This window comes from Engraulis encrasicolus, chromosome 13, assembly GCF_034702125.1.
Source record: "Engraulis encrasicolus isolate BLACKSEA-1 chromosome 13, IST_EnEncr_1.0, whole genome shotgun sequence".
Taxonomy (NCBI): domain Eukaryota; kingdom Metazoa; phylum Chordata; class Actinopteri; order Clupeiformes; family Engraulidae; genus Engraulis; species Engraulis encrasicolus.
In genome coordinates this window covers 17953677-17978764 of record NC_085869.1, presented here as the reverse complement: position 1 = coordinate 17978764, position 25088 = coordinate 17953677, and the positions used below count along the sequence as shown (strand labels likewise).

The following is a 25088-nucleotide window of genomic DNA, read 5'->3' as shown; positions in this document are numbered from 1 at the left end:
TTTCCAAAAGGGCGCCCAAACTTTCTCATGGCACTGTATTCAAGAACAAATCAAGGTCAAAGTGAAAAATAGAATATAAAGATTGCAAAGGCACTTATTGTAAAGGTGCAATAATTGAATGAGCCAAAAAACAGCCATATGAATGAATGAATAAATAAATCTTCAATCCATTAATAAATGATTAATTAGAAAACAACTGTTAACTAACATCTTTACAATTATGTATGTTTTGTCTTGATCACATATTTTGATTTCTTAAGTTGGTGAACATTTGTGTGTATCTACTCCATCTCCTCTGTGTGTATCTACTCCACTCTCTTCTAATGGCTGATGTCAAGCATGAAACACCGCCACGTGAGAAGGTTCTGATGTTGTCAGGCGTAAAAGGCAGTGCAGTGTGTGTTTTTCCCTTCGGGCGCCCTTTTCCGGGCCGGGCACGCAGCTCTGTGCTGTCAGGTGACCAGCATGAGACCAGAGACCACTGGGCTTAATCCCTAGAAGCAGCTCGCAAGTCAAGAGCATAAAAAAACTTGTGGGTATTAAGTAGCCGTTGGGAACCTTAGGGCTCAGACGTAAGACACAAGTAACCCCCACTCCCACCCCCATCCTCCCTCTCTTTCTCTCTCTCTCTCCCTGGACTCTGGAAGGCAGAAGACATCTCTCCCATCACTGTGGAGGACTGGAGCTACACACACTCCATCTGTCTGGAGCTGCTGATGAGCCAGTGTCGGCCACCACCACAAGGGTTTGGCCAGTTGATTTTCTGCTGAAAGGAGGGACCGGAGTGGGTCGCAGAAGAAGACCAGAGCGATGATGAGGGGTGTTCAGCTACTGGGTCTGCTGTTGGTGGTGGGGTGTTACTGGCTGGCTCCGGTGGTGGATGCTCAGTTCCCCAGAGTGTGCGCCACCGTACAGGGGGTCGTCTCCAAGATGTGCTGCCCGCCGCTGGGCACCGATCCGGCCAACTTGTGTGGGGTTTTATCCGGACGAGGGAACTGCAGCGATGTGCGAGTGGATAACAAGCCCTGGGGAGGCCCTTACAGGCTGAGGAACGTGGACGACAGGGAGGGATGGCCCAGGAAGTTCTTCAATCGCACCTGCAGGTGCTTTGGTGAGTTTTCAGTACTTTGGTTTTTAGTGGGTGTTTTTTGTGGCTTTTATTGCCTTTATTCATGATAGGACAGTTGAGTGAGACAGTAGGCAAGTGGGGAGAGAGAGACGAGGGGGGATGTGATCGAACCCGGGTCGCCGGTGTAGCTGTGGAGTGCCCAGTCGTTTGAGCCACAGCTGGGCCTCCTCTGGCACAGTGTTTCTCAACCTTTTTTAAGGCGAGGCACCCTTTCAATTCATTAAAAAATTCAAGGCACCCCAAACCAACAAGCATCCGGTACCACACAAGCTTAGAAAAGTAACATATTTGGAAACGTCACACGACCTATGTTCGAAGTTGCAGCTGACTGGGGCGACCTATATTTACTTTATTGTGTGTAAATGGCAGATGAAAGATTCCACTGACTAGCATTAACTTATCAATTTAGACAAATATGTATTATATTACATAATTTTATATATCAGTCACGTTTCCGCGGCACCCCTGAAGGGGGCCCGCGGCACCCCAGGGTGCCCCGGCACCCCTGTTGAGAAACACTGCTCTAGCACATCTGAAGGATTTTGTTTTTCGCCCTCTACTAATTTTAGTATGTGTACACAGCATGTCAATGTCAGTTTCAATTATTTTTTTATATTTTTTTTTTATTAGTCGCTGTGTAATGGGTACGAATGTAAAACCTTTCGATAAACATTTTACTGGACAGGTGCCTCTCTCTAATAATAAACGGTCACTGTTCAGTTTTTATCATAATACCGAGCTTAAAGCAGAAGTTATACGATTATGTAGACTTATAGAGCATGGAATCTTAGGCTGTAGTAGAAGAATAAAAAGTAATAAAAATGCATCCCGCCACAGGTAACTTTGGTGGGCCTGACTGTGGGGAGTGTAAGTTTGGTTGGACGGGCCCTAACTGCGACCAGAGGAAGGCCCCGGTGGTGCGTAAGGACATCAAAACTCTGTCGGCCGCCGAACTGGAGGAGTTCCTGAGCGTGCTGGACCGCTCCAAGACCGCCACCCACCCCACCTACGTCATCGCCACCCAGCACTGGCTCGGCCTGCTCGGCCCCAACGGCACCCAGCCGCAGTTCTCCAACATCTCCATCTACGACTACTTTGTCTGGCAGCATTACTACTCCGTCAGAGACACACTTCTAGGTAAATACGTTTGGTAACACTTTAAAATAACTACGTATAAAGAGCTTTATAAGCACTGCGTCGAAACGTCAGTCTCTATGTTTTGCGCTACAATAAAATAACTAAAAAGTGTGCAAGTGCTCCAGTCATCCGTGGCCTAGTCTTTTCGAAGTGGACCAGTTTACTTACCTTTATAAGCACTTCATAAATAATGAACCAAATATCAAGAAAATGTTTACAAATGTTTATGAATGGGCAAGAAATGGGCTACTATGTTCACACTGAGGACACATCACAGTCGCATGGGTCCTGGAAGTTTCTCCTCCAAAGACCAGAAGGCATGAAACTCGAATAAAACTCACACAGTAGAAGTTGATTCCCACTCCACTGTGCAGTCGTAGTTTGGTTCTTACTCATATACAAACATTTGTAAATGCTTTTGTTAAACGTTGACTATTATTAAATATTAATAAAGTGTTTATAAAGCTTTTTTGGGTAGTTATTCTAAAGTGTTAACATGAGCTTTTTTATACAATAAGAAGTAAGCCTATTATAGTCTTATACATCAGACAAGGCAGCTGAATGGAAAAATCCGTTTTGTAGATATAGCCCTTGGGTGAGCCGACATATTTTGTTGTGAAATTGTATTCTAATGTATTGTGTGTGAGTGTTTCATAACAAAACCAACTGGCATAAAAATCGGTAGCCTATTTATGCCCAAACAAAGAGGATGATCGCTTAGTTCTATACTGTATGTACCCTTTCCTCCTGCAGGCCCAGGTCGCCCATTCAAAGCCATTGACTTCTCCCACAAGGGGCCTGCCTTCATCACCTGGCACCGGTACCACCTTCTCAGCCTGGAGAGAGAGCTGCAGGTAAGCGCTTGGTCTCTTCACTTTCAAAGTGTTGGCAGATGTGTCTAATCAAATCCCGCCCAAAAGGTTCTCAAAAACCGCCAAAATATGATAAATTCCGCCCAATTTAAGCAAATTGCATTGATTTCTATGGGTCCAAAACTGCAGAAAAAAGCCAAATGGCAAATTTTTCCCATTTTTACCCGCAGACGGCCATCCAAAATTGCCCAACAGGGCGGGTAACCGCCCAATCTGGCAACACTGCTTTCAACCCAGAGAACGTCATCATATATAAATACTCCTCAGATGTCGTTTATTAGCCTACTGTACACTGGATTTGCTTATATTACATTAAGTCAAGTTGCGTCAAAAATACATTGAAAAGAATATGGTATATTTTTTAGAATGTTTGCTGTGCTGTTGTCCTTGGTGTAAACAGTTCCATTTTCCATGATTAAAGTAAAATGTAATTATGGCAGATTATAGAAAAATTTAATAATGGCAGATATGTTTTTGACTTGCAGCCCTAGGATTACGCACTAAAACGTTACACAAAAAAACCAACCCAACTTATTTCAAACCCCCTCTATCTTTCCTCATAAATCATGTTATCCATGTGATGTTATTACTGGTACTACTTTTCTTCACTGTTGGTCATGTGGATTGCTGTTTTGGCAACAAGGAATAATCCTCCGACTCCCACCCCATCCCCCCTCCTTTTCGTTCTTCAGAAATTGTCCGGGAATGAAAACTTTGCCGTTCCCTACTGGAACTTTGCCACTGGGAGGAATGAGTGTGACATCTGCACCAACTCCATGCTGGGGGCCCCTGACCCCATCGACCCCTCGCGCATTAGCAACAGCTCCAGATTCGCTAAGTGGGGAGTGGTCTGTAACAGGTCTGTATGAGGGGAGGGCCTCATGTTTTGCTAAGTGGGGAGTGGTCTGTAACAGGTCTGTATGAGGGGCCTCATATTTCGCTAAGTGGGGAGTGGTCTGCAACAGGTCTGTATGAGGGGAGGGCCTCATGTTTCGCTAAGTGGGGAGTGGTCTGTAACAGGTCTGTATGAGGGGAGGGCCTCATGTTTCGCTAAGTGGGGAGTGGTCTGTAACAGGTCTGTATGAGGGGAGGGCCTCATGTTTCGCTAAGTGGGGAGTGGTCTGTAACAGGTCTGTATGAGGGGAGGGCCTCATGTTTCGCTAAGTGGGGAGTGGTCTGTAACAGGTCTGTATGAGGGGAGGGCCTCATGTTTCGCTAAGTGGGGAGTGGTCTGTAACAGGTCTGTATGAGGGGCCTCATGTTTCGCTAAGTGGGGAGTGGTCTGTAACAGGTCTGTAAAGGGCCTCATGTTTCGCTAAGTGGGGAGTGGTCTGTAACAGGTCTGTATGAGGGGAGGGCCTCATGTTTCGCTAAGTGGGGAGTGGTCTGTAACAGGTCTGTAAAGGCCCTCATGTCATGCATGTATATGAACAATGGGAGGGAGGGGTCTGCTTCATGGTCACATGCATGTTAGATGAACAATGGGGGGCTTGCTACAGTACGTAGGCTACACAAGTGGGGAGTGGTCTGCATTGAGGGTCTTATGATGAACAAGACCTGCCAGGGGTGCGTTTCTCAAAAGTGTAGTTGTTAGCCTGCTATCAACTTGGGTAGTTTCCAATGGGAAATTGCATTGGAAACTACAAAGTAGCCAACATAGTTGGCAACTATGGTTTCGAGAAACGCACCCCAGATTTGGTAAATGGGAAGTAGTCTGAATCAGGTCTGTAACTACTGAGGACTTGATGCATATCGATGAAAAAAAAACATGACATTTGCAGTGGTCTGCAAAAGGTCTGTATGAGGGTCATATACATGTTGAAATGTGTTTGTGACATGTGACATTTTGAGACACATTTTGACACACAATGTGATATTTAGTAGATGAAAAAAAACTGGTTCCATGTGGACGGTAAAAGTGGATGCACATGACTGCAAAAAGCTAAACGCTTTTCTTGTCATGTCATATTTCATCGGTGGCCAACAAGATGTCCTATATAGAGGACAAGTTGGCAACATAATGCCATTAGAAGCACCTTTTAATCACTGAGCTAAAACGTTCATAGTGTACAAGGTGACCCAGTTTAGCATCAATGCTTTACCTTTTATGTGTATACCGGTATTTTCAGCTCTCTATAATGTTATTGGATTTTTGTCAAATAAATGTAACCTTTCTATACATGAATGTAAACTCTCCATGCACGAAATGCAAATACATGCAGCAATTTATAAATGCATTTTCATATACATTTTTTTTTGTTTTTAAAATTTCAAATATTAATATTCACTTTAATATTTTTTAGCTAGATCAATCTACCTTGCTTAGTTGTGTGCTAGCAGCAGTACAGCACAAGCAGAGTTGTATAAAGTAGAACTACTCTTACAGATGTAATTGTAACACTAACCTGGGGTGCATTTCTCAAAAGAGAAGTTGTTAGCCTGTCAGCAACTTCGGTAGTTGCCAATGGGAAAATGCATTGAAAACAACAAAGTAGCTAATGTAGTAAGCAACTTCGGTTTCGAGAAATGCACCCCTGGTTCTCACGCAGATGGATAAGTTGAGCGGATATGCACGAAGGGTCTGCGTGAGAACCCATTGTAACACTACTACTATAATTGATGATATTACAAAGTTGAAACCATGTAATATCATACCATACGTGTTGTAATTACATATGTAAGAGTGCTTCTAACAGTAGATTAAGCCCCTGTGTGTCCTTGGTGCTCCAGCCTGGATGTGTACCACCGGCTACATGCAGAAATCTATAAATACATTCACATACACATGTTTTTAAATAGTTAGAGCAATCTACAGTAGCTTGCCCAGCTGTGTGGTAACAGTACAGTACAGTCGATTAAGCCCCTGTGTGTGTGTGTGTGTGTGTGTGTGTGTGTGTGCACGTGCGTGCGTGTGTGTGTGTGTGTGTGTGTGTGTGTGTGCGTGCGTGTGTGTGTGTGTGTGTGCGTGCGTGCGTGTGTGCGTGCGTATGTGTCCCTTGGTGCTGCAGCCTGGATGAGTACAACCAGCTGGTGACGCTGTGTAACGGCAGCATGGAGGGTCCGCTGCGGAGGGGGATGATGCAGCGCAGGAACATGTCACTGCCCACCATGACGGACGTCAGGAGCTGCCTGCGCATCAGGGACTTCGACAGCCCACCCTACTTCACCAACTCCACCTTCAGCTTCAGGTGACACACACACACACACACACTCTCTCTCTCTCTCTCTCACTCTGTCTCTCTCTCTCTCACTCACTCCCTGTTTGTATGTGTGTGTGTGTGTGTGTGTGTGTGTGTGTGTGTGTGTGTGTGTGTGTGTGTGTGTGTGTGTGTGTGTGTGTACATGTGAGTGTATGCATTATGTGCTTGATTATCTGCTTGTATGTTATTGTATTCTATTTCAGTTCCCTCACCTGACTACCCAGTGACATTACGCAAACGAACTTAGTTTTAGCTATAATCTGGTATAAATCAACTTTTTACTTTTGTAAACTAATGAACTTTGTACATGCTCCCTGTCACAATAAACCAAATATAATAATAAAACTAAGATAATCCATCCTCCATCCCGTTCACCATTCACCCTGCCACCCAACCCCCCCCCCACCCCCGACCAGACCCCCACCGCAGCTACCCATACCGACCCCCCACCCCCTCAGCTCCTCCACCTCACGTGGTGGCATACATCTCTGGTGGTGTGATATGAGTTACACAACGACAGAGACAGATTTAATCATTTTGGGGCCCTAGGGGAAAAATATCAACATGGGGCCCTAAGAAGTCATTATACACTAGACATAAAACTGCTGTGTTTTGGTGCTATTTAAGTGTTTATATATACAGTACATACATATATACAGAATCTTCGATTACTTTGCATAAGTGACAAAGCCTACTTTTATGTGTGTTTACTGCAACTGGTCTGACAGTTGGGGCCCCTCTGGAGGACAAATTTGTCCGGGGCCCTGGGCAATAGCCTAGGTTTGCCTAATGGAAAGTCCGCCTCTGCACAACGGAACACGTCTGCCCTGTCCTGTGTCCTGTCCTGTGCTGTGTTCCCTTTTGTTGGAATGTTCACCCGCATGGATAATCTCCTCTGCTCTGCTCTCCTCTGCTCTGTTCTCCCCTCTGCTTGTTAAAGGAATGCACTGGAGGGCTATGACATGCCTGACGGAGAGCTGGACAGCTCGGTGGCCAACCTGCACAATCTGGTCCACAGCTTCCTTAGCGGTACCAACGAGCTGGCCCACGCCGCCGCTAACGACCCCATCTTCCTGGTACAGTACATAGTGCGCCCCCCCCTGCTAACGACCCCATCTTCCTGGTACAGTATAGTGGCCCCCACTCCGCTAACGACCCCATCTTCCTGGTACAGTATAGTGGCCCCCACTCTGCTAACGACCCCATCCTCCTGGTACAGTACTGCCCCCCACTTCTCACAGCTGAGGGAGCTCACACTCTACTCACTCAGCTCACACTTTCCTATAAACACCAACATACTACACTGACACTCCTCTCCTCTTAACTGAAGTACTTCACACTCTACTCGTACCCCAAATATTCCGCTGGCACTCTTCTCTCAGCTGAGGCACTTCACTGTACTCACCCTATAAACACTGTAAACACCAACCCTATAAACATTATAAACACCAACATACTATACTGGCTCTCCTCTCCTCTTAATGCATTTAAGCCTAAGGCACCTGTAAAAAGCGGTTGCTGAATGCCTGAGCCCTTTATAAAAGCTAGGACCCTCATCTTACATTAGAATGCTCATTCAGTTCTACCCACATTTTCTCTCCTCTTAACTGAAACAGCTCACTCTCTTCCCAGACCCTACAAACACCAACATACTACATTGCCACTCCTCTCCTCTCAACTGAAACAGTTCACACTGTACTCTGCTCCTATAAACACCAGCGTACTGTACAAAACAGGTGGCATGCGGCACACTGCCAGGCATACTGCCAGTTGGGCCACATTGGCCTGAGACTAATTACTGACAAACTGAACTGACAAAGGTGACTCTTTTTAGTCAGCCACCATCCGGCATGAACAAGCACAGGCTGATATTTATGTTACAACAACACACATTGGTAGTTTAGTAGGACAGTATGTTAAGACTTTAACCGAAAGTACGCATAATCCTATCCTACTTATTCATTGGCCTAATCTTTATGTGCAGTGCACTCCTGGTGGTCCTTTGTTTTTCTCTCGTGTCGGTGTGTGTTCGTCTCGGTGTTTAGTGTGTGTCCATTGGGTCCAGTCTCCATTCCCTCTTTCTCCTGAGTATTTTTGCCCTGGGTACGGTTATGTCTTTAGCACACTTTATGTAAAATATGTCTTACTTGTATGAAATAATAAATAATGATAATTATTATTATTATTATTCTACTACTAACACTACTACTACTACTAATAATAAAACATTCACAAAATAAGTGTCATCTTTACGTGACTGTGTACTCCGCAGCTGCTGCATGCCTTCACTGATGCCATATTTGACCAGTGGATGAAGAGGTTCCCCGGGAACGCCACCTTCCCGGACGAGATGGCCCCCATCGGCCACAACAGGCAGTACAACATGGTGCCCTTCTTCCCCCCAGTCACCAACGAGGAGATCTACGTGGCCTCCACTGATCTGGGCTACTCCTACGCAGTGGAGCTAGAGGGTAGGTTTACATCAGGGGTGGGGAACCTTTTTCATTCGAGGGGCCACTTCAAATTCCCACAAGGGCCATAAAACTCCTCCAAGGGCTGTACTATGTCCTATATTGAAGGCAGCTACATTTACAACAGACTCCACCTTCTCTGGGTCCCCTGAAATATAGGGACTCTTTTGTGACAATTTCCCTGTAGCCCCTTAATGCGCGCCGTACCTCCAGTGGCACGCTGTAATAGCCATTGAAATCTAACTACCATAGCACTACAATACTATGACACGACACAGGCCCTTTAGTAATGCACCACGACTTGGTCATTACCATACTGGTAACAACAAATGTATAAAGCCGCGTCTTAAGGGAATAGTCCACTTCATTTCAAGAAAGTCCTCATATGTAGTTACTAAGTCCCAGTAAAATATGAGAACCCATAGGATTTTTCATCTATGTGTTTGCATTGCCTAGTTTAGCAGTATAGCCAAATTAAGCGTAGCAATGCAAGTCTGTGGGACCAAACAAAACAACATCAAATGTACTTATTATAAACTACTTTAAAAAGGAATGTAAAATTCACCAGAGTGCAAAACAACTATTTAATCCCGTCCTGTGATCACTTGTGGCCTAATGCCAATGATCCTATTTACTTACAGTGATTATGCTAAGCTATGCTAATAATTCTGATACCAATAAATCTAAGCACTGAAAACACTTAGAAGAAAATGATTCATGCACATTCATGAATAATGCTTGGAAATACTACAGATATGTGAAAATCAAAAAAGGGAAGACTGTACCTTTAAATAATCCATATGAAAAAGACCTATTCATGTACCAGCATCCCAAATTTGAGCCTTCTACATGCATATCGTACAACTGTTGTCTGTATGGCCTTGACTGTGATGGTCTGTAACTTGGTAGGGATACAACTTCAGTTAAATGTAGTGCTGCCACACGTCCAGGCTTTTCCTGGATTGTCCCGTTTTTTAATGGTCTGTCCAGGTAATTTCCTGGACTGTCCGTTTTTAAAAAAAATGCACGGCTCTATATTACCCCATTGAAATAAACACATATCATTAATGATTTGTGCTCGCCCATCAATGTGTCCCGATTGTTTAGCACTGAAATGTGGCAACCCTAGTTAAATGACGCAAGTGTGTGGGGATTTGTTCAGTTGGCATGGAATGACACATACAGTACATATCGGTACATGAAACTTTCAAAGCTATTGAATGGCTATGCAAGTCTTACGTGTACAGAATAGGAAATGGACCCCTTAGCTTTATGAGTAAGCACACATACGCGGAATAACACATACAGTACAAGCAACCTGTTGCACAAGTTGATAAATTAACTGTCATAACAAAACAAACAAAACAAAACAAACAAACAAAACGAGAAATAAACTATCATGTGATTAAGTTTTAGTAAAATGTCTGTTGTGTGTGTGTGTGCGCGTGTATGTCTGTGTGTGTGTGTGTGTGTGTGTGTGTGTGTGTGTGTGTGTGTGTGTGTGTGTGTGTGTGTGTGTGTGTTTCCTGTGTTCAGAGCTTGAGGAGAGCAGGCCCGTGGTGGTGCTGGGCTCGGCCCTGGGCGGCGTCTTCCTGGGGCTGCTGCTGCTGCTCTTCCTGGCCGTGCTCTACATCCAGCAGAGGAGGAAGAGAGGCTTCGAGCCCCTCATCAAGGCCGAGTACACCCCCCGCAGGTACACCCAGGAGGGGAACATGCCATGAAGCCAGCTGTGGAGGTGGACGGGAAGAGGAGGAAGAACACAGGAGCAGCAACAACAACAACATGCCGTTAATAACCGCCCTGGCGGTGGCGGTGGTGGCTCACCTGGACTCACAAGCTACAGCCTAGAACCAGATATCCCAACTTACCTGGAGCTTCCGGACTGGTTAACCAGATGATTTTGTTTTTTTTTACTAATTCACCTGCACTGATGAACAAACCTAATTCAATAATTAGCCGGTAACAAATACTATGTGGTACTAGACTGTAGTTTCTGCATTCAGGTGGCTCATCATGACTGGCAGTTTGTCAACATCACGTACGGTGTAAAAATGTGGAGATTCCTCAAAGAATCCTCATCGGGTTCGAAGTGGAACCTAAACATTCCACGAAGAACCTTAAAGTTCCTGGAAGAACCCCAGGGTTTTTTCCACAGTGAAATTCAAAGAAAGACAGGCTTTTTGGAAAACCTTGAGGTTCTTCCAATCACTCATAAGTTCAGCAGAGAACCGTAAGGAATCCCCCCCAGCGGCAATTGTGGGTGTTTTGACAAACCTTTCATTTTCACAGTGCAGGCAAGGACTCAAGCAAAGAACTTATCGTGTAGTCAGATCTTGGAAATTTACCACTTTCTAACTCTGAAATGAAAGTCCCTCCTGGGATTCCTTTACAAACAGACGTGATTAAATGTATCTATTCTGGCATACTTGAAAATGCATATCATCCAGAAGCACTTTCTTTGAAATTATTCAACACATTTTGCCTGAAAAATAATGACGAGGCAGCTGGCACAATTTTTTAAACATTTATTTGCAAGGAATTGAGTTACAAAACCCAAAATGCAAACAATTTTAAATGTTTTACAAACATTGTAAGGCATATTTTGTTAGTACTTTCTTTGTGTCAAGTAGGAAATAATGTTCTATTGGGACTTTCCTTCAGCAATGTAATGTGAAGTCATTTTGTATGGAAGAGTATGGCTGTTTTGGAACCAGATATGTATGAAATAATCCTTAATGACTAACAAAAAGCCAAGCTGCTGTGAACATGTATTGTGTTCTATAAAATTAATTTACATAAACATTATGATGGCTTTACTTGGATGTTGATTTAATCATTGTTACTGAATGACCCAAGTCCCAATTTTTATAAAAATCAAGACGCTATTCTGTAATATGTGCACATAACAAAAGCAATGACAAAATCAGAACTTATTGAACTCAAAAATTCTGTATGTTGTGATTTTGATAATACTGCATGCAATCTTTTTTTAATCTCATAAATTCCTCACATTCACATCATGAATTTCAATACTGTCATTTTGCCTTTCTCTGTCATAAATATTTTTTACAAATAGAAAATGGTGATGTTCTACTCCTTGTGCTTTTAAAACAATTCTCGTACATTTTTAAAATCTAAATATTATATTACTTTGTATTACAAAGTGACCAATTAAATACCAATAGAAAGACAGTGATAGGATCAATATTCATGATGTCAAAGTGTTGAATTTATGAAATAGATTGTTATGGCATACAGTGCTAAGAAAATCTACACAGAATTTAAAAATGTAGTGAGTGTAGCTCAAAATAGATGACCAAAAAACAGCATACGAGAGTCTCTGACCCATGTTGAATATATTGGGCACACCTTTGGACAAGATGTGTGGAAAAGTGGACATGACAGTTGAGTTAGTGGGCTTTGATTCAGAAAGGCCGGTTGCCGCTGCTGCTGCTATGCCCCAGCACCACGGCAGGGCTTTTCAGGGGCCCCGTCCCCTCCGTCACACTCAGCTGCTCCGCCCGCCTGCCTGCCTGCCTGTGCTGCGTGCCTGAAAGGCCTCACTGGTGCATTCATGCTTCTCTGCCTCTTCAAAATTCCCATTTCACAGGCCAGTGTGGCCGCCTTTCAGCATGCCTTTCTTAAGTGCGGCAGCAAGCTTGCGCGGCTTTAGAGATAAAGCTTTGGCCACTGCTCTGCCTCCACTCCCCCCTTCTTCACAAAGCTCAGCTCTCGCTCTCACTCGCTCTCGCTCTCTCTCTCACTCGCTCTCGCTCTCTCTCTCTCTCTCTCTCTCGCTCTCTCTCTCTCTATCTCTCTCTCTCTCTCTCTCTCTCACTCGCTATACAGCTCACTGCCTCTCCTCCCTCTTCCTGGGTTCAACCAAAAGACAAGCTCAACGCACACACACACACGGACACACACACACACGCACACCCATATAAAGAAATTAACACAACACTCACACACATGCACTATAAATCCAGAGTCAGAGCTGATATCTCAGCAATAGATTATAGTAATAAGTGTAAATGGAGACAACTGCAATATCTGCTTTTCGATTGCTCCTTTTAATGTGGAATCCAAATAACTGTCTGAAAATATTCATTCAGGTATCTAACCTGACTTTCAATACTGTTAGTAGTTCAGACTTTTTGCTGTCTGTATAATGACTGGATGTTGTCAGCAGCTAATTGTGGTTGCTAATTTGCTAATCTGATGATCGATATGAGTGGCTTACATTAGTTTGGATCAGAACAGTAGAGCTACACGAGTGCTTGACGTTTTTGAAAGGCATGGCTTTGCCGAGTTGAACATACACCGCTGCTGCTGTTTGCTGACAGGGGGTAGTTCTAGGGAAGTGGGAGTGGGAGTCGAGAATGGAGGTTGGTGATGCACAAGACCAAGCAGGGTGGCCGGAGTTATCAGTGACTCCCAATGCGAGTCATCTTTGATAGCAGTTCATCACATGAACGTCACAGCATCTCAGCCAAACAAGCAGATGACCAGGGGTGCTTTTCTCGAAAGCATATTTGCTTGCCAGTTAGCAACTTGGATAGTTGCCAATGTTAAATTGCACTGCAAACAGCAAAGTAGCTAACGTAGTTAGCAACTATGGTTTTCAGGAATGCACCCCAGGAAAGCAGAGAATCATGGGAAGAACAATGTGGCGGTTAGTAATGAAGTAAAGACTGACGGAATTCCTCACAGGACACAAAACAGGCGTCTGGATCGGTATTTCAATCTATTTGTTGACTTCATATTTATATAGTATATCCTTAACTTTCAGAGCATTTGATGCACAAGGTACTCTATAAAAAATCCCATTTATATATATCATTACATATATTCAAAATGTGACATCTCTTTTTTTGTAGAAAAATTAAAAATCACTCTTTATGATCTCCAAGAACATTCTCTTCAAGTGGTAATACTGTAATTCAATACACCAATCAAGTGGTAGGACTCTGATGTAGTGGGGCTTAAAGGACTGATGGATAAACGCTAAATAGGTGCTGCAAGAAAGCTCTCCCACATAAATTCACCCAGTTGGCTCCTCTGGCCCGCCCATTAACATGCATCGTTTTCCCCTCCTAATGCTCCACCCGTGGTTGTCCGGTGCCAATCACTGCTAGTCATTTGGCATATTGATTAGCCAACGTGGGGGAAAACAAGCAATTTCATGGGCGGGCCCAGAGTTGCCAACTGGGTCTATGGCCACAGTGTTCAGAAAACATGTCTCACCACTTGTATTCAAAATAAAAGTCCTACTTACTGATAAAAATCAAATGAGCAGGTCATCAAAACATCGTGACACACAAAAACCGAATATGAGTGGACCTCTGGCACATTGCAGGGCCGGCCGAGGACGGATCCGCTAGGAGAAGGCTGACTCTGTAGAACACTTTGGGAATGCCAACTCCATGACGACATCTCACACACACATCGTCCAGGCAAGAAGACCAAACGCAAAAGTCTCATCAGCAGATTACGTACAAAAACAGTATAGAAAAACTGCAGTCTTATCATGTAGTATGTGAATACTGTATGCGTACTGTATGTGCAGATACACTGTCAGTGTGTGTGTGTGTGTGTGTGTGTGTGTGTGTGTGTGTATGTGTGTGTGTGTGTGTGTGTGTATGTGTGTGTGTGTGTATGTGTGTGTGTGTGTGTGTGTGTGTGTGTGTGTGTGTGTCTGTGTGTGTGTGTGTGTTTGTGCATGTACGGTGAGGGGGGAGGGCCATTCTCCATTCTGCCATCATTATCTCCAGTGGCTGTGCAATGCGAGGGCTGAGAGGGAGAGGAGGAGGAGGAGGTGCAGCAGGGCTGAGGAGTGTGTGTGTGGGGAGGAGGAGGAGGAGGATGAGGAAGAGCGGTCCCCTCCTCGGTCCGCCTGCACCTCCGGAGCCTCCGTCTGCACCGGCTCCGGCTCCTCTTCCTCTGCGTCGCACGGCTCCAGGCAGCCGCTCCCACTGCCCGAGCCACCACTGCCCTCGTCACCTGTGCAGCAGAGAGGGGGGGGGAGGGAGAGAGAGGGGGAGAGAGGAAGGGAGGAGGGAGGGGGGAGGGAGGGAGGAGGGGGGAGGAGGGGGGGGAATGGAGGGAGGGAGAGAGAGAGAGAGGGGGGGGGGAGGGGGAGGGAGAGAGAGAAAGAGAGAGAGAGGGAGGGCGAAAGGGAGGGAGGGAGAGAGAGAGAGAGAGAGGGGGAGAGAGAGGGGGAGAGAGGGAGGGAGAGAGAGACAGGGGGGAGAGAGAGAAAGAGAGAGAGAGAGAGAGGTAGAATGTGAGTTTGAGTGTGTGTAAGAGAGAGAGACAGGGAGAGAGATAGAGAGACAGAAAAAGAGAGGGAGGGAGAGGGAGGGAGAGAGAGAGAGAGAGAGAGAGAGAGAGAGAGAGAGAGAGAGAGAGAGAGAGCGAGAGAGAGAGAGAAGAATTTAGCAGGATTCCTGATTCAGTTTGGATCACCCATGTCATAGACTAGAGACTAGACTAGTGTCTTTTAACTTGACAGATGAGGGGAGGGGAGGGGAGGGAGCATACTACATAATGTCATGATTTCAGCGCGTGCTTGCTTACTGGAGTCCTGGAAGTAGATGTCATTGCCATTGTAGGCGTTCTTCAGCTTGTTGGCCATCATCCTCAGGGTCATGATGTGCTGCCTGATGAAGGTGTCCGGCCGCGTGATGTCCACTCCCACCTCAGGGTTGTTGGCCTGGTGGGCCAGACCGTCCTTCAGCACCTCGGGAACATACCTGTGGGAGGTCAAACCAAAGTTACTTTCCTACTAAGTTAGGACACACAGCCGCCATATTATAGGTGACGCCTTCGGAGTGCTATTTCGCGATGAGTTAAGACCAGATCTGAGACTCAATGGGAAAAATGAATGGTGAAACTGAGTATAGGACAGGAGGGAACCTAGCGGTTGTGAAAACCATATGGTTGAAACTGCCGTGAAAAGTGTATCGATCTAGAATGCTCAGTTATGGCATGTGAGTCAAAATAAAGCTTTTTAAGTGACTTTTCTCACATACTTTTTTGACAGAGCGCAGCAGTGTTAATTTCGTCAACCATGACTATGACTAAAATATTTCGTCAAAGCCCTTTTTTGTTTTTTGTCATTTATACTAAGACTTAGACTAAATCGGGAAGGCAATGACTAAAATATGACTAAGACTTAAATTCATTTTCGTCATTGTGACTAAGACTACGACTAAATAAAAAAAAGCTGACAAAATTAACACTGGAGCGCAGGCGCAGTAGTTCCATAACGGCCTGGGAGCGACAGCTTTTCACAACTACGCATGCGCAACAATTCGCGTGTGCCGATGCAGCCATATGATTGGATCAATGACAGCACAGCTCAGCAGGCAATTGGCTCTTGTTGCCAGAAAGGCGGGAGATGTGTGGGTACTAGATGCCATATTTGCATTACGAATCTTCACCGTTAATTTCTATGGACGCTTACACCACTGACCGGTCTCCTACCCATACCGTCTCTGGTAAAACCTCACCTTAGCCTCTCAATAAACACCAGAATTGCCAGGAAAGCCAAGAACATCACCTCTGACCCTACACATCCAGCACGCTACATATTCACACTCCTACCATCAGGGAGAAGGTAACTGCAGCGTCCCATGCAATGCCACACGGTTTAGGGACAGTACCCACCTGCAAGCCATCCACCACTGGAATATGCACAGGCACTTTAGAGAGACTCCTCTACATGGCCTTCCTACCACTCTTGCTTATTTTGCACAATGTAAGCGTTTTCTGTAATTCTTTTGGTCCAGCACCTGCACTTGTGTGATGTGCATGCATTATCTGCCAGTCTTAAAATCAATGTAAAAGTGACAGCTACGTAAATGAAAGCTGTCAAATGATACAATGTATTTGACAGTGCTAATTTGCCTTTGAGTGAAATGTCAAAAAAGGCAATTGCTGATAATTGAGAGGGGCTGGACTTGTAATGTACGTGCATACACAGTTAAGACATGGGAATACTTCTGCATTGGCCACAAGTGGCTGTCAGAAATGAATAAGCTAATGTCAATGTGTTTGATAACCATTACTTCACAGGAGCTAGACTGCTAGCCTCACATCTCATGATCAGTCAAATCTTTTAACCACTCTGTGAAAATAATCACACATAGTAAACGAGACAGTGTTCATCAAGTTGATGTTCTCTGCTGCTGGGTGATGAAGCGAGGTGTGATTACAGCGCCTTAAAGCGTGTTGTTGAAGTGATGATTAAAGATGACAAGCTTTTCTCACACTCTTTTATAACTGCACCTTTTTTCTCAACGAGAAAAGGAAATGTTACTCTCTCGCCTTGTTGCAGGAATGTCAGGCAGGAGATGGATTGAACCCTTTTACAGTAGGGCTGTAATGATATTGTATCAAATCGAGAAATCATGATGCGCAGAGTCACGATACTGTATCGTGATACAAGGAGGCAGTATCGTGACAATGCCTTTTAAAGTTCTGTTACCCTTCAGTTCAGAAAACAACCAAATGATATGATGTGATAGTGCTTCCAAGTTTCAAAATCATCATCAATGTTAATTTTTAACTTTTTTAAATAGTTAGTAGCCTCTTGTAACCTATAACATATTGTGGTATTCATTTAGAATTTCATTTTATAATGTTTGAAAAATTGAAAGAAGTAAATCAAAATCAATAGTAATAAAAAAATACATTAAAAAATCATGAAGTGTATCGAACCAAAGGTCAAAAATTGTGATCTGAACCGAATTGTGAGTTGAGAGTATCGTTACAGCCCTACTTCACAGCTCTTCAGCCAAACAGCATAACCTTCTCCATTAACTTGATGAACAAATCACCTGCAGGCAGTGGTAACACAACAGCAGAGGTAAACAGCGTGTGGGTTGGAAAAACCTTCCACATGTGAAGCACTCACAGTCATCTTTCAGCACCGCGGGCATGTTTTGATATTATTTCACACTTTGGTGGAGAACTGTCTAAATATTAAAAAGAAATAACCCACAGCAGCAAACCTGCCTATCAGCGTGATACCAAATATCAGATGTGTTAGATCTTTGGAATTCCTGTCTAAAGTCACAAGCTTCATTTATACCAATACAATTCATCACCATTTCTTAAAATGAAAGACATACAAAAAAAAGACAGGAGCCTGCTGCTAAAGTCAAGCAGACGAATTAATCTTACAACTTCCCTTTTCCACGTTATCTGTTGTCACCACATGAAGCAGGGCAATTAAGAGAAGAAAGTGATTTGGGTCCGTGGAGTCTGTGTGAGGCTGTGTGTGTGTTTTTCCAGGTAGGCACCTCTTTAATAAGACATGGAAGTGCGTGTCTAATGAGCTTAACAATACTCGCTTCCCCGGAGTGTCTCTCAGGTGCTGTTCATTTCCAAAACAATCCAAAACACACACACACACACACACACACACACACAGACTGACGCAGCCCGGGGAGACACTCCAACCCTGGAAACCTGTACCGCCGAGCAGTGGAGGAATTAGCTGGATTAGAGAGGGAGCGCTTGGGCATCGTTGGTAACAGGTGAAGAGGGAGACAGCACTGAGACATTACAGGATTTACAAATAGTCCCACAAGGGCCACTCTGCAACTCCTCAGGTTGCTCTGTCTGTGTATGCGTTTTTTGTAAGTATGCTCATAAACGGCTCTAATTTCTTTCCTCCCACACAGTCAACAGTAAACCCAGAGTGTGATCAGACAGCAGCAGACAAGTAGCTCCTCCTGTGTGGGTGCTCATGGGGACTTATTCAGGTTGGGCTGTGTAAACACACTTGTCAAATGCACTTGGCACTCAGTCGCCGATGGAAAACCAGTGCTGCTACATCACATGACTCAGGTGACATACATTTATTTATCTTCAAACAAAAGGGTATCCTCGCGCTTCTGCTTTATCATCTGGTGCATCGACGGGAGAGAGGCAGGAAATCTTCACTTGAAGGACAACACCGGAGCAGCACAGATGTTGTGCACTTGAATAAAAAAACACAAATAATTACATCTGTGCTGCTCCGGTGTTGTCCTTCAAGTGAACATTTATTGATCTGTTTGTACATACAGTACAAGAATGGACAGGCATACTGTACTGCCCTGCAAAGGCAACGTTCAGTTACTACGCCAACATTGCAACTGAGAAAAATGCCTTCATAGCCTTGGTATTACAGTGGGTTGGGTATTATAATGAACATGAATTAATAATTAATAATTAATAATTAATAATGTCTCTAAAATGGGCCATAAGGCTTTGTCAGGAGGTGTAATGAAGACCATTTTCAGTCTAAACTCAATTTTGACAAAATATGTAGTTACTGCATGTTGCCTTTTTGTAGGGAAGCATAGATGGTAGATGGCTGAGGTCTTGCTCACATGTAGACAGATGAATATTTTTTTAATTAACGGATGCTAATTTGATCTGTTTTGACAACCCTGTTAACATGACATGGACACGAGCCCCCATTGTTGTATCATCACAAATACGGAATCACTTGCCTCTCGTTGGGATAGACTGTTTACCAAACAGCAAACACATCATTTTTTTTAATGGATTTCCTATGTCTTTCTTTTTTGAGTGTACATATATTATATCTGTTTAGGTGGTTAGAAATCTCCATTTAAAAATATTCATTTTAGGGACTATTTATGTGTAAAAAAAAACCCTGCCTAAATGGATAAAAAATACTGCTACAATAGCATCGTGTCTGTGTAAAGCAGTTCTGAGACAGGCAAAACTTGACTGACAGACAGACAGACAGACAGACAGACAGACAGACAGACAGACAGACCGAATCTGACAGACTGATGGACAAACAGATACGTAGCTAGACAGACAGACAATCATGCGATCATTATTTTCCAATCAGTCATCATACATCCTTCTTTATGTGAACTGAGTGCGCTTATTGCAGCTCACTGCTCTGCAAAACTGAAGACAAACATGAGGCAGGCTGACAGACTGTCCTGGCATATAAGCAGACAGACAGACAAGCCAGCATACAGACAGACATACAGACAAACAGACAGACAAGACAGCATACAGACAGACATACAGACAGACAAGCCAGCATACAGACACGCATATAAGCAGAGAGACAGACAAGCCAGCATACAGACAGGCATATAAGCAGAGAGACAGACAAGCCAGCATACAGACAGGCTTACAGACAAACAGACAGACAGATGCCAGCAGATGCAGGCAGACAGACAAGCAGACAGGCAGACAGGCAGACAGACAGACAGAAAGACAGACAGACAGACAGACAGACAGACAGACAGACAAAGATACAGAGAGGCAATCAAGCATACAGACAGACGCCAGCAGATGCATGAACAAAACAGACAGACAAGGCAACAGACAGGGCAACAGACAGGACAACAGACAGGCAGACGAACAGACAGACAGACAAACAGACAGACAGACGAACAAACAGACAGACAGACAGGGCGATAGACAGACGTGTGCGTGCGTGGCAAGGTGAGGAGCAGCATCTGTGAGAGGTGAGAGGGGGCCTACCTGCCCCTGCTGAGTGAGAGGGGGCCTACCTGCCCCTGCTGCCCCTGCTGAGGGGGTGAGAGGGGGCCTACCTGCCCCTGTTGAGGGTGTGAGAGGGGGCCTACCTGCCCCTGTTGAGGGTGTGAGAGGGGGCCTACCTGCCCCTGTTGAGGGTGTGAGAGGGGGCCTACCTGCCCCTGCTGAGGGTGTGAGAGGGGGCCTACCTGCCCCTGCTGAGTGAGAGGGGGCCTACCTGCCCCTGTTGAGGGTGTTAGAGGGGGCCTACCTGCCCCTGGTGAGGGTGTGAGAGGGGGCCTACCTGCCCCTGTTGAGAGAGAGGGGGCCTACCTGCCCCTGCTGAGTGAGAGGGGGCCTACCTGCCCCTGCTGCCCCTGTTGAGGGTGTGAGAGGCAGCCTACCTGCCCCTGCTGCCCCTGTTGAGGGTGTGAGAGGCAGCCTACCTGCCCCTAGTGAGGGTGTGAGAGGGGGCCTACTCCCCCTGTTGAGGGGGTGAGAGGCAGCCTACCTGCCCCTGTTGAGGGTGTGAGAGTTAGACAGGCCGTGCCCTCCTAATGACGCAACAGCCTCAGCGTTGCTACCAGTCAGGTCAAGAACAATGCAAGTACTTTCTGAGCTCCTGCAAAATCGGGAATGCCTCCCACTTTGTTGGGAAGCAAACAATAATTAGCAAACCAAGGGAGGTCGTTTGGGAAATGCCGTTTGGGAAATGTTAATTGTTATGCTCTTGGTCAGACCAAGTCTCGAAGAGATTTGAAAGTCGATGATAATCAGGCAATGTGAGAGGTGGCCTACCTGCCCCTGTTGAGTCCGTTCCAGCAGTCCTCTGAGCTGGCCTCGCTGGCCGTCACGTTGTCCTCCTGGCAGAGGCCATCTGGAAGACTGGACCAGAACTTCCTCGCCTTCAGCAACTTCTCCTTCACGTCCACAACCTTCAAAGACACACATTACAACCGTGTTTAAAATCACACAGTCATCCACACAGCCATCTAATGTCTATTAAACAAACATACTGACAGAGACATTTGTGAAACTGGAAAGTGAATGGTTGAATGGTATGAGATGCAACAAAAATCATTAGCAATTCCTTTTGTTTTACTTAAACTACTTTGAAGTGTGAGCATTAAAAATAGCCATGTCAGTCATGGTAAATAACTACATTACAATAGCCAGACCACACCCTCCTAGTGACGCAACACCTTTGGCGTTGCTTCTTGTCAGGCCAAGAGCAATGTAAATATCGTTTGTGATCTCCAGAAAAATCTGGAACTTTGTCGGAAGAAACCAGTCAACCAGTAGCAAACCTAGGGCGGCGGATCAACCATGCCATTTGGGAGACAATAATTGTTACGCTCTTGGTCAGACCAAGTCTCAAAGAGATGTGAAAGTCAATCATAATCAGGCAATCACACCATATTTATTTACAGGTTTGGACAGAAACAGCAACAACAGTCTTTCTGAGCAGAAAGGGTCATGGCCACTCCCAACTCCTATCCCACAGCCCGGCAGGTGCATTGCATTGATCGTGCAAAGTCGACCATCCGCCCGGAGGAGGAGTTCCTTCCCGGGCCGTGTTGTGTAACGCCTGGGACCTCAGGCCTCCCTGGCGGTTCACGTATGCTATTGCCGACATATTGTCTGTTCGAAATAAAACATGCTTGTACCGGCAAGAAGTGGTGGAGCAGATAAATTGTTTTCAGCTTGAGAACAGTGATGTGGGCAGTGTCACCACAAGATCAGCAAAGATTTGACAGCTAATTTGACTTTGGAGTGAAACAAGGTTGCCACAATTCCCTGCATCCCTCAACCTCACCATCACCCCTACCCTTACCTTTCCGTCATTTGATAATGTGTGAGATGTAACTAAAACCTTTTCATTTGAAATATTCATAAAAAAACATATTATTTAAAATATAATTTTCACCTCACAGAGTAGATAGTGTTACGGCCACACCACCAGACACCGATCCCACAGAGAAGGTGCATATGGGTAGCAGTCTTCACAAGAAGAGCAACGAGACCGCAGGTCATGCTAATTTGGACTTTGGAGCGAGGCGAGGCGAGGCTACCCACTGCCCCCTTCACCTTACCCTTACCCCCACACCTCCACCTTACCCTCGCCCTCACCCCCACACCTCCACACCTCTATCCTGCCTTCATTTGGTACCTCTGTCATGCCTGTGACTGTGGGCAGTGGATGCTAAAACCTGACTAGCAACATGAAAGGCTCGGCTGCGTTTACAGGGGCCCGGCACTCCAGGCTACTGTGTTTGATGTGATAATCTTGTCACATGGATGCCACAGCATTTTAGCTGCTTCCATCCATTTAATGCCCCCAAGGCCTGGCTCTTCCCAATCGGTATCCTTATAAACAGAAATACATACACACTCATACAAATGAGGTATACACACACATATACCAGATACATACAGACCAGCACGCACGCACGCACACACACACACACACACACACACACACACACACACACACACACACACACACACACACACACACACACACACACACACACACACACACACACACACACACACACACGAGAGAGAGAGAGAGAGAGAGAGAGAGAGAGAGAGAGAGAGAGAGAGAGAGAGAGAGAGAGAGAGAGAGAGAGAGAGAGAGAGAGAGAGAGAGAGAGAGATGCCCAGAGCCACATTAGCATGGCTTTACGAACACACAGATGTTTGGCTGGCCATGTCCACAGTGACAGGCAGCACTGGCCCTGACCATGAAAACAGGTCCTCTCTCTGCTCTATTCTCCTCTAACGTTCATGTAGACTTCATAAAACAACATGCTGTATATGGCTCTCTATGGTGTGATACAGTTTGATGGCGAAACTCAACATTTTGTCAAAGTCTTCTTCCTTGCATCACTTCGGTATCTGTGTCAGCAAAGCCCAGGGGAGTCTGTCTCAACTGTCTGATTTAAGCACAGGGCTGTGGAAGCTACCAGAGAAAGCTGACATAAAATAAAACATCTTCACAAACAGACAAGGCTCTACTGAGTTTGCTGTAAAATCTGAGAAGCACATTCGTTGCTTGTACATGAATTACCAATTATTCATTAAAGTATGGCCATTGGCTGTGGTTGTACCCCCTCTCTTCTGAAGATATTGACATGTAGGCTATTAAACATGATCTATACAGCATATTTAATTTAAAGGGACAGGAAATGGTCAAAAAAGGCACAGCAACTATGCTGCTCATTGAAACTGGGCTGCCTATTGCCAAATTTGACATGAAAGTTGACTAAGTAATAAACAAACATTTTCTAGTATGGTCCAAGTAGAGTCATGTTTGAAGCTAAAAATGGCTATTTTTGGAAATTTGGAAATTTGGAAAACGCCGGACCATGGAGAAGATCCCCCTTTTCATATATGAAAAGTGCAATTTTTCCAGTCATAATGAATACTTAGAATTTGATGGTGGTGGTAAGTATTCATGAAAAAGGTAACATTAGTGAATGGGCAGCATGAATTTTGGAAATAAACAACTAAAAATCTCACACAGTGTCCCTTTAAAAATGTATGGGGGTCATTGACGTTGTAATAGTAGAAGACATTAGGAACAAATAACAACAGCTGATGCCACTAATGTATGTATTATTTTTTGTTTGTTTTTACTGTAAAATCTAAGAAGCACATTCATTGCTTGTACGTTAATTACCAATAATTCACTCGTTTCTGTCCAGCAGCTGTAATTGTTAACCCCCTGACGTCTGCTACTAAAAAAAACCTCACTGACCCATGGACTGGCACGAAAGACTACAGTAGAATGTATGTCATATTGTGATTGTTAAAGTAACGCATGCATTGTTAAATTTTGAAAATATTGCACATCACTTTGCAAATATTCAACACAACTGAATGAATGTATGTGCAGCCATTATGGATTAATACCAAGTGTTGCACACACACAGCTGAACATGTCAGTGAGCGTTGCAAAGCTGATGATGCCACGTGTCACTCATAGGTGTTCACATGTGGCAGGAGTAACACAGGTAACACAGTAACACACGTTCGTTGAAAGACCGTGATCAACGTTTTCATTATCATTGGGGTGTTTTTGCCCCTCTATCTTTCATCTTTGGGGGAGAAAAATGTCCGTTAATACACCCCCCCCCCCCCCCACCCCCCCCCACCCCCGCCCCGCATTCAGACAATTGCCCCATAGATGCACATAGTACATAAGATATTCACACAATATAATGAACTTCATGTATCTTTTTTCAGTCATGTAGTAGCACCACAGATTGAGCACTAGGTGGAGCTACTGCTTCAGGAGAGTGAGCGAGGTATGCTGGATAAGGTTCCCAGCCACAGCCCATGTCTCTGCTCTGGGTCAAGTCAAGTGTGCGTTACTGCTGCTCACTTCACTCATGTTTGTCTTTGTGGTTAGCTGAGGACCCCGGAGCTCAAACATTCACATGTGGGGTGGATGGTCAGTGAAACAAGCCATGAGTGTGGCCTCCACCTCAGGCTTAGAGACAAAGCTTTGAATCAACACACTAGCAGACATCCTTGACATCCATGCACGCACGCAAGCACGCACGCACAAACACACACACACACACACACACCCTAGACATCCATCCACAAACACACCCACACATCCACAAGACATTCACACACACACGCACACACGCACACACACACACACACACACACACACACACACACACACACACACACACACACACACACACACACACACACACACACACACACACACACACACACA

At 44.9% G+C, this 25088-nt stretch overlaps 2 protein-coding genes across 2 annotated transcripts in view; one reads left to right on the top strand and one right to left on the bottom strand.

Moving 5' to 3' along the window:
* The first annotated feature begins 807 nt into the window (after positions 1–807).
* Positions 808–13883, top strand: dct (dopachrome tautomerase). The gene is made up of 8 exons (XM_063213324.1): positions 808–1111; positions 1967–2266; positions 3020–3120; positions 3831–3997; positions 6147–6326; positions 7279–7414; positions 8611–8809; positions 10346–13883. Exons 1-8 carry the CDS (start codon positions 811–813, stop codon positions 10528–10530), a joined length of 1569 nt encoding a protein of 522 aa, XP_063069394.1. The 5' UTR covers positions 808–810; the 3' UTR covers positions 10531–13883.
* Positions 13884–13989: 106 nt separating this feature from the next.
* The window catches only part of LOC134460781 (glypican-6-like), an 86213-nt gene continuing 75114 nt past the window's right edge, over positions 13990–25088 (bottom strand). The window contains exons 7-9 of the mRNA XM_063213323.1: positions 21128–21264; positions 15386–15561; positions 13990–14809 (exon numbers count right to left, since the gene is read on the bottom strand). Coding sequence (XP_063069393.1) covers positions 14571–14809; positions 15386–15561; positions 21128–21264 — 552 coding nt within the window. The 3' untranslated portion in view covers positions 13990–14570. The remainder of the gene's footprint in view (positions 14810–15385; positions 15562–21127; positions 21265–25088) is intronic.

Excerpts from the sequence above, each read along its gene's own strand:
- dct (XM_063213324.1), top strand. The coding sequence starts at position 811 with ATGATGAGGGGTGTTCAGCTACTGGGTCTGCTGTTGGTGGTGGGGTGT. Across the intron at positions 3,998-6,146 it reads TGGGGAGTGGTCTGTAACAG|CCTGGATGAGTACAACCAGC; the intron begins GTCTGTATGAGG and ends TTGGTGCTGCAG. Across the intron at positions 7,415-8,610 it reads CTAACGACCCCATCTTCCTG|CTGCTGCATGCCTTCACTGA; the intron begins GTACAGTACATA and ends TGTACTCCGCAG.